Genomic DNA, 14563 nt, shown 5'->3' with positions numbered 1-14563 from the left:
ATCAAGAGCTCAGGTGGAAACCCAGTTCTAAGCAAAGAAGGGAAAGCAGAAAGGTGGAAGGAGTATATAGAGGGTCTATAGAAGGGCGATGTATTTGAGGACAATATTATTAATTAAATGGAAGAGGATGTAGATGAAGATGAAATGGGAGATATGATACTGCGTGAAGAGTTTGACAGAGCACTGAAAGACCTGAGTCGAAATAGGGCCCCGGGAGTAGACAACATTCCATTAGAACTACTGACGGCCTTGGGAGAGCCAGTCCTGACAAAACTCTACCATCTGGTGAGCAAAATGTATGAGACAGACGAAATACCCTCAGACTTCAAGAAGAATATAATAATTCCAATCCCAAAGAAAGCAGGCGTTGACAGATGTGAAAATTACCGAACAATCAGTCTGATAAGCCACAGCTGCAAAATACTAACACGAATTCTTTACAGACGAATGGAAAAACTGGTAGAAGCCGACCTTGGGGAAGATCAGTTTGGATTCCGTAGAAATATGGGGACACGTGAGGCAATACTGACCCTACGACTTATTTTAGAAGCTAGATTAAGAAAAGGCAAACCTACGTTTCTAGCATTTGTAGACTTAGAAAAAACTTTTGACAATGTTGACTGGAATACTCTCTTTCAAATTCTGAAGGTGGCAGGAGTAAAATACAGGGAGCGAAAGGCTATTTATAATTTGTACAGAAACCAGATGGCAGTTATAAGAGTTGAAGGGCATGAAAGGGAAGCAGTGGTTGGGAAAGGAGTGAGGCAGGGTTGTAGCCTCTCCCCGATGTTATTCAATCTGTATATTGAGCAAGCAGTAAAGGAAACAAAAGAAAAATTCGGAGTAGGTATTAAAATCCAAGGAGAAGAAATAAAAACTTTAAGGTTCGCTGATGACATTGTAATTCTGTCAGAGACAGCAAAGGACTTGGAAGAGCAGTTGAACGGAATGGACAAGGTCTTAAAAGGAGGATATAAGATGAACATCAACAAAAGCAAAACGAGGATAATGGAATGTAGTCGAATTAAGTTGGGTGATGCTGAGGGAATTAGATTAGGAAATGAGACACTTAAAGCAGTAAAGGAGTTTTGCTATTTGGGGAGCAAAATAACTGATGATGGTCGAAGTAGAGAGTATATCAAATGTAGACTGGCAATGGCAAGGAAAGCGTTTCCGAAGAAGAGAAATTTGTTAACATCGGGTATAGATTTAAGTGTCAGGAAGTCATTTCTGAAAGTATATGTATGGAGTGTAGCCATGTACGGAAGTGAAACATGGACGATAAATAGTTTGGACAAGAAGAGAATAGAAGCTTTTGAAATGTGGTGCTACAGAAAAATGCTGAAGATTAGATGGGTAGATCACATAATGAATGAGGAGGTACTGAATAGGATTGGGGAGAAGAGGAGTTTGTGGCACAACTTGACTAGAAGAAGGGATCGGTTGGTAGGACATGTTCTGAGGCATCAAGGGATCACAAATTTAGTATTGGAGGGCAGCGTGGAGGGTAAAAATAGTAGAGGGTGACCAAGAGATGAATACACTACACAGATTCAGAAGGATGTAGGTTGCAGTAGGTACTGGGAGATGAAGAGGCTTGCACAGGATAGAGTAGCGTGGAGAGCTGCATCAAACCAGTCTCAGGACTGAAGACCACAACAACAACAACAACAACAACAGGCAAACCTTAAAGTTTTATTTCTTCTCCCTGAACTTTAACTCCTTTTTGAAATCTCTTTCTGGTTTTCTTCAAAGCTTGTTCAGTTTAGAGACTGAATAGCATCAGGGATAGGCTAAAATCCTGTCTCACTCCGCTCTCAACTATGGCTTCCCTTTCATGTCCTTCAGCTGTTGTAATTGCAGTCTGGTTTCTGTACAATGTGCAAATAACATTTGCTCCCTGTATTTTGTTCAGTTACCTTCAGAACTTCAAAGAGTGTATCTCAATCTACATTTTCAAAAGTTTTCTGTAAGTCCACAAATGCTATAAATATAGATTTGCCTTCTTTCACCTATCTTCTAGGCTTACACGTCCCTACATATCTCCAAAAGCCGGACTTACCTTCCCTGAAGTTGGCTTTTACTAGTGTTTACTTTCTTCTGTAAGTAATTTGTGTCGGTATTTTGCAACTGTGACTGACTAAACTGATAGATCACCTCTTTAAGTCTAAGGGTTAGTTTCCTGTCTCAGGCATCTTGCACACCAGGTGGAATGTTTTATTATGACTGCCTCTTTCAAGGATCTCAATAACTCTGAGGGAATGTCATATACTCCAAGGCACTTGTTTTGACTTCAGTGTTCTGTCAAATACTTCTCTCAGTATCATAACTGCCATCTCATCTTCATCTACTTCCTCCTCCTTTTCTATAATTTTGTCTCCTTCACTTTCCTTCTAGGGGTCCTTCTTTCCATCTTTCATCTTTCCCTTCTTTGCTTAGTAGTGACTCATGATCTGAGCATTTGATATTAATACTGCTGCTTCTGTTTCCTCTAAAGATCTTTTCAAATTTCCTATAGGTAGTAGCTATCTTTTCCCTGGTCATACAAGCCTCTAAAACCTTGCATTTGTCTCCTATCCATTCCAGTCTCCTATCATATTTATTAAATTTTGTGGCATCTTTATTTTGATGCCCCAGAAACTGTGTGTTTGCATGATGATAATGGTCTCACTGTGTTTCATTTGATGATTACATTGAAGATAGTGATCTGTAACAGCTAATTTGCCTGGCTGTTTTAGTCAGGTATGTTGCTGATGCTCCTTGTCTCACTCCTTGATGATTCTGATAGTCTGCCCCCCCAATAAGAAATGCTGTGGAATGCAAGACACACACAGCTTTTGAAGACCTAGATCATCTTTAACATTACAAAGAATACTTTTTACTTTATTTGAAGGGACTGAAATACACCGGATGTCATGTTGCTGTCAACTGAGTCAACCTACCTTTCCAGTATTGGATCAGTATAAGGTAAGGAATGAGGAGGTTCTACGCAGAATCGGAGAGGAAAGGAATATGTGGAAAACACTGATAAGGAGAAGGGACAGGATGATAGGACATCTGCTAAGACATGAGGGAATGACTTCCATGGTACTAGAGGGAGCTGTAGAGGGCAAAAACTGTAGAGGAAGACAGAGATTGGAATATGTCAAGCAAATAATTGAGGACGTAGGTTGCAAGTGCTACTCTGAGATGAAGAGGTTAGCACAGGAAAGGAATTCGTGGCGGGCCGCATCAAACCAGTCAGTAGCCTGATGACAAAAAAAAGTTTGATAGGAATTTTAGATTCTCTTGCTTGGTCTCAGCCTCAACCCCCTTCTCAGATCCTTGATTTTGACTCTCCATCACCAGCTCAGTTTGACAAGCTGAGTACCCATTCCTTTGGAATACTATTCATAGGTGTTGTAATTCTTTAGTGAGACCCTCCTTCTCTGAAAGTGTCTGAGCTCCATGGACCAGAGTCTTTAGCACCAAATTTTTATTGTAACAGATGGTGACGGCTTGAGGTGTGGTCAGTGTACGCAGGTTTCCCACGTACACAGCGACCCAGGGATCCTCCTATTCTTCTCTTAACTAACAAACATGTCTAGGAAAAGCAATTGGCTCTGTTTTTTAAGTTCCATTGTAAATTTTATATTACAATGAATGGAGTTTAAATGTTCGAGAAACTCTTGAAAATATTCCGCTCCATGTGGCCACACTACAATGTGTCATCCACATAGTGATAGAAACACATTGGTCTTAACTTGGTGGATTCTGGTGTCACCGTGTATATGTTCGCTAAAACAAGTCAATATATGTTCAATAAAACAAGTCATAAAGGACTGGCCATTGCCACACCATTGTTTTGTTCATAATATTTTCCACTGTACAAGAAAAGAAGCCAAAAACTCTTATCTACCTTATACTACCCCAATAACCAGAAAGATGGGAGATTCCTACAGAAAAAGTGGAACCCAGCCTTTTTCAGTCCCTTTAACTAAGATAAAAATTATTGTTTGTATCGTTAAATATGATCTAGGTCTCCAAAGGTGGATGTGTATTGCAGTCCATGTAAATGTGGTTTGTGTTACATGGTGCAGACTACCAGAACAGTCAAGGACAGGTGCAAGGAACATCAGTGACATATCCAATTTAAACAATCACTCCAATCAGCTGTCACTGAGTACCGCCTGTAATATAACCATGAAATGAAATATGATGAGACTAGCCTTGTGGTGCAAATGCCCAATTTCTGGGACAGTATAATTAAGCTGTATATTGAAATAAAGATGTCAGAAAACTTAACAAACAGTGATGGCAGTATCAATTTAACGCTTAAAGTCTGGCACTCAATTTATTAAAATCTTGTTAGCCATTATGTCCACCAGAGTTGAGAATGCTGAGAGAGTTTGAGTTTCATGAAATATCAGTGCAAGCTCTGGGGAAAGGGCATATTGGCTACTAGGAGTCGTGGTTGTAGTGTGAGACCAACAGTAGCTCCCAGTCTGGTTGGTGTCCAGGCAGCGAGTACACGTAACAGCAAAACTCACAGCACCAGAAGAAGGTGGCTGGGTCAGTTGTCAAAATATTGTGCCTAAAGCAGAAAGAACAACTTGACAGAACACCTGGAAGCAGAATGTTAATAGATGTATATTGCTGATGTCAATCTGTTGTAGAATTAGGAACATATTACATACTCCTCTACATAAATCAACATGGATTTGGCAAACTGAGATCTTGTAAAACTCAGATTTCTCTGTTCATCCACAAAATCCAGAGAGCCATAGACATTGGTGCACAGATTGACGCTGTGTTCCTTGACTTCAAGAAGGCATCTGATACAGTTCCGCACTCTCATTTATTGAACAAAATTACCAAGTTTACTGAGTACTGGACCAGATTTGTGACAGATTCAGGACTTCCTTGCAGAGAGAACTGAACGAATCAATGTTAACAGAACAAAGTTGATGAATGTAAAGATAATTTCACAAGTTAGAGATGTGCTTACAATCTAGTGGATAATGTTGATTCAGCTCCTCAAGGATATTTGTACTTGATATGATTGTCTACTAGAACATGCCAACAACAGAAAACTGTAGCGAACCGCAGGAAGACCTGAAAAGGATCAACAATTGGTGGAGGATTAGCATTTGGCCTTTATCATAAATCAATGTAATGTAGTGTGGATAAATAGGAAAAGAAAGTCATTACTGTACAATACACTATTGGTGACATATTGATGGAAACAGTTGAGTAACATAAAATTCTTAGGAGTAACCAGCCAGAATGACCTAAGGTGGAATGACCATAAAAACAAACAAAAAACCAAATAACAGCAACTGACAGGCTGAGATTCACTGGAAGAATTTTAAGAAATTGTAATTCATGTAATAAAGAAGTGGCATACAAAACACTTGTTCTACTGGTTCTTGAGTACTGCTGATCAGTCTGTGACCATTTTCCAGGATTAATAGAAAAGAGAGAGGGAGGATCCAACAAAGAACAGCGTGTTTCATTACAGGATCATTTAGTCAGCATGAGAGCATTACAGACATTTTCAACAAACACTTATGGCAGATGCTGTAACAGGAGCATTACGTGTCATGGACAGAGTTACTATTCCAATTCTGAGAGAATACGTTTCAGGAAGAGTCATGTGATATTTTAGTTCCTCCCACATACATCTTGTTAACTGACCACAACGAGAAAATCCAACAGACAGGTACATTGATATGCTTGCAAGTGAAACAGGGAATGCAGCACAATGCAATGGTATCTATCAGAAGCACTAAGCATGCAAGTGAAACAGGGAATGGAGCACAAGGCGGGGGTAACTGAAGCACCCTCTGCCTTGCACTGTGTTGTGGCTTGTGGGTGTAGATGTATATGTAGATGGTAAAAGAATTCAATTGCTGAATAATCATGACATAAAATAGGTGCAAAAAATATTTAATGCCAGAGCTACACCTTAACAGATCATTTGTGGTGGTGTCAATGATGAATAAATTATGCCTGACATATGAGGATTGTTCAGAAAGTAAGTTCTCATGCTGTCTGGTATGTAGAGTGAGGGTTGCACAGGGCTTTCAGTCTAGCTGGATCACCCAACTCAGTATGAGTCTGGCAGTGCTGCACAAAGGTTACTGAACAGCTGTTTGTGTCATAACAATTAATTGCCCTGCCTGTGAATTATGTCCTTTCCATTTTCTATGTGTGAATAATATGAAGGCTGTAGATATTCACAGTGAAATTTCTGCAGTATGCGACGACAACATTATGAGCGATAGTGCTATAAGAAAATAGTGCTGTTTGTTTGAGGAAATTTGGATGATCATTTATTGTGACAAATGAGCTTTGTTGCAAACATTTAAGACAGAATCAGAGAAAATCGTTAGTTCCCTCAGATATTACAAGCAGTGTTGTTCACATCTGAGACCGATAACCTTAGTTGTCCCATGCTTATGTCTGATGTGCATAAAATGAAGAGACTGGGAGCCACAGTAATGATTCTTATGTGGTACGATGCAGAAACACATGAATTCCTCAATCACACTGTGATAGGGGATGAAACATGTGTTCCACATGTCAGCATATGCCTTTGTAGAGACAAAACACAAATCAACTAAGTGAGGCCACACTGCTCAACACGTAACCTTTAAAGTGTGCCAAACATTTTCTGCACAAAAACTGATGATAACAGTTCTTTGGGACACAAAGGGATTATTTCTTGTTGATTTTCTGGAATGAGGCACTACAATAAACTCTGAAATTTACTGCGAAGGTCTAAATAAGTTCGGGGAGGGGGGGGGGGAAGAAGAAGAAGACAAGCATCGCAAATTTTTTATCTAAGCTTGATTCTACCGATGGATCGACAAGTGGTAAAACTATGAAGCTTTTCACAAACACAGAGCTAGATGAGGCTGTTTACAAATGGCTTACATAAAACAGATCACAAGGGAAACATCTCTCATCCCACTCTATGTGAGGAGGCAATTCAACTTAACGAAATCTTGGATTGTCCAATTTTAAAGCAAGCAAGGGTTTTTTAAAATGCTAAGTCAAGACACAACATTTGTGAGCTTCAGATACAAGTAGAAAAACTGTCTACCCATTCTTCAGCAGCAGATTCTTTCAAAATCAAACTGAGGGACGCACTGAGGGAAGAAGATTACACTCTCGAAATGTCTACAATGCTGATGAAATTGGGCTCTATTGGAAAACTTGCTGAGAAAAACTCTTGCTTCATGTCACAAATTAGTAACACCTCTTAAAATAAGCAAGCACCATATTAACACCTACTGTTTCCGCTTGTGCTAATGCTACTGGTTGCCACTGACTGCCTAGGCTCGTCATTGATAAAAATATGAATCCGCATTCTTCCATGTAACATAGCCCCCTTATTACAGGCCATGGATCAAGATGATATTCAGACATTTAAGCAGCATTACAGAAAAGAATTGTTATGTAAGATATTGTCATAAAGAGAAGAGGTGGGGAAACAAGGTCTGTTAAGAACTAAAAAGTATTGATTTGAAAGATGCGGCACAGGACAGTGTAAAGCAACAGAATTTGGAAAACAGCCTGAAATAAAATTTTGGGTATGGAGGAAAGTTCTCAAATTCTAACTGTAAATAACAAACAGAATGGTATGTCCTAAATGCTCAATATGCTAAAATACTTCAACTGCCATGAATGTGTGAATTTCATCACTAATAAAATTGATGTAGCCAGCGTCTTCTCAACTAGTGGTCCAAATCACTTACCTTTTACATACTGCCTTACAATGACTTGAAGCTCAAGATGAAAGCAAACAGTATCAGGTATCTGCCCTGGGGGAAAAAGAAAGAAAGAGAGAGAGAGAGAGAGAGAGAGAGAGAGAGGGGGGGGGGGGGGGGGAGTACTACTTCACTGCTAGTAAGCAGGTAGGCTTAAACAGACCAAAATTAAGGATTTTTTTAAGCGTTAAATTTTATACATATGTAATGTACCTACAAAATGCATGTATTTTTTGTTTACTATGCTTTAGTACATACATTCCTATTGCACTTGCTTTTGTAATAATGACACAGATTAAAGTTATTATAAATATATGCAGTTTTATTTGTAAATTGGTAAATAATAGTATACAGTACAATTATCAGAATAAAACAGTTTCCCGAACATGCATGTCCCCCAATTACTGTGAACAACTGACGCTCTACTGTGTTTTGCCTAGGAAAGCACAGTATCAGTATTTCTCTGTGAGGTTCAGAAATTTTCAGAGCAAATACAATATGTTTATGATGTTTCACTATCACTAGCTGGTGGGGGGAACACATGCGCGCGCGCGCGCGCACACACACACACACACACACACACAAACACAAACACACAGACAGAGCACTGCTACCAAAGTACCAAAGACCATACCTCAAGCTGTTTTGTTGATGTGGGCTGCATCTGTCGACCGAGATCAGCAGAGACAGGTGTTATGTGCCTGAGAGATCTGTGGCTACGAGAGTGTGGATCTTCAGCCAGTGTTGCCCTCAGCACACCCCAAAAAGGACAACACATATAAACACAATCTTCATCCACCAAATGTAAAAGGTCTAGCGGTGAAGATGTGGTGACTGACTCCTCAGGAACACCTACACCATGAAAACCAATAAACATATAATTTAGTAAATAGAAAAAAGGAAAGGGAGGGAAGGAGAGAGAAGCATTATTCAAGAAGCCAAATGGAATAAATGGAGTTTAACAGTGTCACAAGTACCAGCCAGTCACTAGGCACAGTGTGCTAGATCATGAGAAGGTGATCATAAATGCATGGGACAAAAGAATAGCATAGCTCTCTTCGTAAAGGTGTGGCCAGCAGAAACCAGTTTCATTATTTTCGACTAACACAGTAGAATGGTGGCTGAAGGTTATATAAAGGTCAGTAGTGGGTTTGGAGAGGAAAAGGGACTGAGGACATTAGTATAGGGAGGGTTGTCTGGGTAACTATGGGAACAGTGGTAGTTAGAAATTGATGGGGGCAGAGGCAGGGACAGAGGGTTGGGCATGGGGAGGGGGGGACCGGGACCAAACAGCGAGGTCATCATCGGTCCCATCAGATTAGGGAAGGATGGGGGAGGAAGTCAGCTGTGCCCTTTCAAAGGAACTATTCCAGCATTTGCCTGAAGTGATTAAGGAAAATCACGGAAAACCTAAATCAGGATGGCTGGACATGGTTTTGAATTGTTGTCCTCCTGAATGCGAGTCCAGTGTGCTAACCACTGTGCCACCTCGCACGGTTGAGTCAAAAATGACTTTACAACTTTAGAAAGATATTGAAATTTATTGAGATAACTTACAGAAAAAGTATATGTGTCAGTTTGTTGCAAACCAAGTTTTACATAAAAGTGTCAAATGTCATCTTGGTTCAATGCGTCCCATCGGTAATCAATTTCTTCCCATACTCGTTGCAGCAAACCGGGCATAACTTGAATGATGGCAGTGTAGATTCACTTTCTCAAGTTGGCTAAACTGTTTGGTAGGAGAGGAACATTCAGACAGTCTTTAATGGAGCATCAGAGAAAAAAAATCCAATGTGTCAAGTCTGGAGAGCGAAGTGGCTATGCAATTGGCCCTTCTTGGCCAATCCACTGATCTGAGAAGCAATTACTGAGGAAACCTTGAACTCCTGTGTGGAAATGACACCTCATTTCCTCACAGAACTTCAAGGTTTCCTCAATAATCGCTTCTCAGGTCAGAGGATTGGCAGTCTTGCTGGTAGTAAACCATTGATCTTGGCCATCTTCATCGACTTGTGAAAGTACAGAGTTTTCAAGCATATCCAAATACACAACACCAGTGAAGAAGAAAGGGCTTTATAGCCTCAATTTGCTAAGGCCTCAAGACACGTAAACTTCAGGGCTGTCACGAACGTGTTCCAGGGTTGCATGTGGATTTTCACTGCCTCATATTCTACAGTCATGGGTGTTCACATTCCACTGCTGTGAAACACTGACTCTTTGCTGCAGATTATTCTGTTCAAGAATGTCTCATCATCCCCTATTTGATGCAACATTCCTGCAATGAATTCCCCGTGAGCAACCTTATCTGCATCACTTATATGCTTTGACATTGTGAATCTGAAAAATTTGCACCGAACAGTTGTGCAGTTTGTTTCATGAAACCGAAACACACAGCAAGCATGCTCCATGCCACTGAAACTAGCCAGTTCACCTGCTGCTGGCACTCCTAGTGGCAGCATACGGGTTCAGATGCGCTATATGAATCGAACTTGAGGTTGTTTGCTACAAAATTACACGTCTACCAAATCTGTAAGTTATCTCAATAAATTTTTACATCATTCCAAAGTTGTAAAGTCCTTTTTGACTCAACCTGTAGATACAATTTCTATGGGTTGGGTGGAATTAATATATTAAATATACTCAATACAAACTTGAATACATGATTTTTTCCCTTTGCTTAGTGCTGCTTTGTTTCTTACACACCTGCACAAACATTCCATCTTATTGTAATCTTTGATACGAACCTTGCAGTCAGTGATGATTGAAGTTGACAATTTATCAGAAGCTTCCTGTTCATTCTTTGCTTAGGATTACAGGACGACTAGCAAACAGAATAGGTGATCAGCATACATAAAAAAGGAAAATACTATGGAAGAGTGCCAGCTTCTACCACATCTCAGTTGTATGGGTCACTGACAGACAGTTGTTGTCCTGGACTAGAGTGGTACATACACAGATGTGGTACAATGAAGTGTGAAAATATTACACTTGCCAAAATTTACTACATGAACAGACACTTCCTTGTACTTGTTTGGGCTTATCAGCCAGAACAATTCTTTTACCCACTTTCTCTCTCCTTCAATATAATTAACTTATCATTACTTCTAAATGATTAATGGAAAATCTCATATAAAGATGTGAAACAAATACTAACAAAGAGATAGAGGGGCTGGCCAGTACTTACCTCAGCTCAGTACATCCGATAGATACACAAAAAACAGAACCAAAAATTTACGTTCCTAGCTTTCGGAACAAATGTTCCTTCATCAGGGAGGAGAGAGGGGAAAGAAAGGGAAGGAGGGAAAGTGGATTCAGTTACTCACAACCCAGGTTATGAAGCAACAGGGAAAGGAAAACAGGGTGGGTAGCAAGGTTGGAGGCATGGTTGTCAGAGGGAAGCCAAAGATATTCTACTGTAAGTACTGTGCCAGCTTCAAACCAAAGAGGATGCATACAGAAGTAAAGAGGTATACAGTATAAAGATAAACACAACTATGTAGGATGAAAAGATGCGTGAATGGCTAAAGAGGAAAGGGAAAGAGGAGAAGACTGAAGAGTAAATGGGAGTGAGGTTGTTTAACGTAGGTTCAGTCCAGGGGGATGGCGGGATGAAAGGATGTGTTGGAGTGCAAGTTCCCATCTCCACAGTTCAGAGGGACTGGTGTTGGGTGGGAGAAGCCAAATGGCACATACGGTGTAGCAGGTTCCTAGGTCCCTAGAATTATGCTGGAGGGCATGCTCCGCTACCGGGTATTGGACATCTCCTAGGCAGACAGTTCGTCTGTGTCCGTTCATGCGCTCAGCCAGTTTAGTTGTTGTCATACCGATGTAAAAGGATGTGCAGCGCAGGCATGTCAGTTGATAAATGACATGTGTAGTTTCACACGTGGCCCTGCCTTGAATTGTGTATGTTTTACCAGTATCGGGGCTGGAGTAGGTGGTTGTGGGGGGATGCATGGGGCAGGTTTTGCAGCAGGGTCGGTTAAAGGGGTAGGAACCGCTGGGTAGAGAAGGTAGTCTGGGAATATTATAGGGTTTAGCAAGGATGTTACGGAGGTTAGGGAGGCGACGAAAGGCAACTCTGGGTGGTGTGGGGAGAACTTTGTCAAGGGACGATCTCATTTCAGGGGTTGACTTGAGAAAGTCATATCCCTGGCGGAGTAATTTGTTGAGGTATTCGAGGCCAGGATAATATTGGGTGACAAGGGGGATGCTTCTGTGTGGTCTGGGGGTAGGAACATTGTTGTTGGACAGGGAGGAATGTATTGCTCGGGAGATCTGTTTGTGGACAAGGTCTGCAGGATAGTTGCGGGAGAGGAAAGCACTGGTCAGGTTATTGGTGTAATTGTTGAGGGATTCATCACTGGAGCAGATACGTTTGCCACGAATACCTAGGCTGTAGGGAAGGGAACGTTTGATGTGGAATGGATGGCAGCTATCAAAGTGAAGGTACTGTTGTTTGTTTGTGGGTTTGATATGGACAGAGGTGTGGATGTGAGCTTCAACAAGATGAAGGTCAACATCCAGGAAGGTGGCTTGGGTTTTGAAGGAGGACCAGGTGAAATTCAGATTCGAAAAGGAGTTGAGGTTATGGAGGAAATTAAGGAGTGTTTCTTCACCATGAGTCCAGACCACAAAGATGCCATCTATAAACCTATACCAGGCCAGGGGAAGCAGCTGTTGGGTCTTCAGGAAAGCCTCCTCCATGTGGCCCATGAAGAGGTTAGCATAGGACGGAGCCATCCTGGTTCCCATGGCCGTTCCCCTGATTTGTTTGTAGGTCTGGCCTTCAAAAGTGAAGTAATTATGGGTTAGGATGAAGTTGGTAAGTGTGATAAGGAACGAGGTTTTTGGAAGATCTTCGGGTGGGCGTTGCGAGAGGTAGTGCTCAAGGGCAGAGAGACCATGGGTATGTGGGATGTTTGTGTAAAGGGATGTAGCATCTATGGTTTCAGGTGGGAGAGGAGTGGGAATGGATTTGAGGCGTTCTAGGAAGTGGCTGTGTCTTTGATGTAGGATGGGAGTGTGCGGGTGATAGGTTGGATGTGTTGGTCTACCAGAGCTGAGATACGTTCTGTTGGGGTTTTGAAGCCTGCTACAATGGGACGGCCAGGATGGTTCTCTTTGTGGATTTTGGGTAATAGGTAGAAGGTAGGAGTACGAGGCTCAGGTGGAGTGAGTAAGTCTATGGAAGCCGTTGTGAGGCCTTGTGAGGGACCTTGGATTTTTAGGATTTTCTGCAGCTCAGTCTGGATGGAGGGAATGGGATCCTGGGTAACAGCTTTGTAGGTTGAGGTGTCAGAGAGTTGACGCAGTCCTTCTGCCACATACTCCACACGGTCAAGTACCACAGTTGTAGAGCCTTTATCCGCCGGGAGGATGACAATAGAGCGGTCTGTTTTCAGCTCCTTAATGGCACGGGATTCAGATGGGGTGATGTTGGGGTTTGTCGGAATGTTCTTCAAGAAGGACTGGGAGGCAACACTGGATGTGAGGAATTCCTGAAATGTCTGCAAGGGATGGTTTTGGGGGAGCGGAGGAGGATCCCTTTGAGAAGGTGGTCGGAACTGTTCTATACAGGGTTGAACACTGGGTCTAGTATTTGGGGGCTGTGTTTGGGTAGTGAAGTGATATTTCCAGTTGAGGTTCCGGGTGAATGAGAGGAGATCTTTAACCAGGGCAGTGTGGTTGAATTTAGGCGTGGGGCTAAAGGTTAAGCCTTTTGATAGAACAGATGTCTCTGGAGGAGAGGGGGATCTGGATGAGAGGTTTAGAACTGAATTGGGACTGGTGATATGTGGCATTTGGCTGTGGTTATAGTTGAGATTTGGTCTGTGTGGGGTATGTGCTGGGATGGGGAGACTGAGTAGGGTGGCTAGGCTAGGTCTTTTGGCTATGAGGAGGGTTTGTTGAAGGTTCTGTTGTGGTTGGTGTTTGTGAGGGTTAAGCAGAGGGACCCCACTTCTTAGGTGTTGCACTAGCACTGTGGATAGTTTTTTCAGGTGGTGTGTGGCACAGAACTCAAGTTTGCAGCTGGCTTCTAGGATGATGTTCCTGAGTGTGTTCTCCAAGCAAGGGTTTGAGAGGTGGAGGACTTTGAAGAGAGATAGGAGCTGTTGGGAGTGGTGGTTACATGAAGTAGTGTAGAGATTCAGGACAAGTTGGGTAAGGGCTAAGGATTGAAGGTTCTGGAAGTCCAGGAGAGACTGGTGGAAGAAGGAATTGCACCCAGTGATGGAAACTTTTATGGTAAGTCCTTTAGGGGTAATTCCAAAGGTTAAGCAGGACCGGAGGAAAAGTATGTGGGATTGCAATTTGGCTACGGTGAATGCATGTTTCCTGAATGAATGTAAATAAGGTGATATAGGATTAGGGTACACAGTGGGTAACTGGTGGGTAGGGAAATTAAATAACTAAAGTTAAAATAGTAATCGTAAGAAGGAATAAATCACGGAGGGAAGGATGAGAAAGAAAGAAATTGTGTTGGTAACGTTCAATACCAAAGGAAGACCACTAAATAAGAAAAATACGGAAAAAGTTGACCAGACCAAGCAAGTATGTCCAGATCAGGAGAAAAGAACACATGTTGCTCAAAAACTGAGATAGCGAGCGGCGAAAAAAAATCACGCGTGCCTCAAAATAGATCGCGCATGACACAAAAAAGATCGTGCGTGCCGCAAAAAAGTTCGCGGGTGGCGCAGGAATGTCCCAAAAAAATTTTCCTGTGGCAGAGAAAGATAGCCAATGGCACAAAATTATCGCCAGCAACACGAAATCGACGGAAATGTATGATACTGGTAGGTATCTTT

The 14563-nt window shown here is 41.7% G+C and overlaps 1 protein-coding gene across 2 annotated transcripts in view; it reads right to left on the bottom strand.

Moving 5' to 3' along the window:
- LOC126100622 (codanin-1) overlaps window positions 1-14563 on the bottom strand; it is a 157955-nt gene that overhangs the window by 44101 nt on the left and 99291 nt on the right. For both annotated transcript variants that reach the window (XM_049911248.1, XM_049911249.1), the window contains exon 8: window positions 8389-8606. In XM_049911248.1, the coding sequence (XP_049767205.1) occupies window positions 8389-8606 (218 nt within the window). The remainder of the gene's footprint in view (window positions 1-8388; window positions 8607-14563) is intronic.

The sequence above is a fragment of the Schistocerca cancellata genome, chromosome 9, assembly GCF_023864275.1.
Source record: "Schistocerca cancellata isolate TAMUIC-IGC-003103 chromosome 9, iqSchCanc2.1, whole genome shotgun sequence".
NCBI classification, from domain to species: domain Eukaryota; kingdom Metazoa; phylum Arthropoda; class Insecta; order Orthoptera; family Acrididae; genus Schistocerca; species Schistocerca cancellata.
Note: the sequence above shows the minus strand (reverse complement) of the source record. Positions and strands in the feature narration are given on the sequence as shown.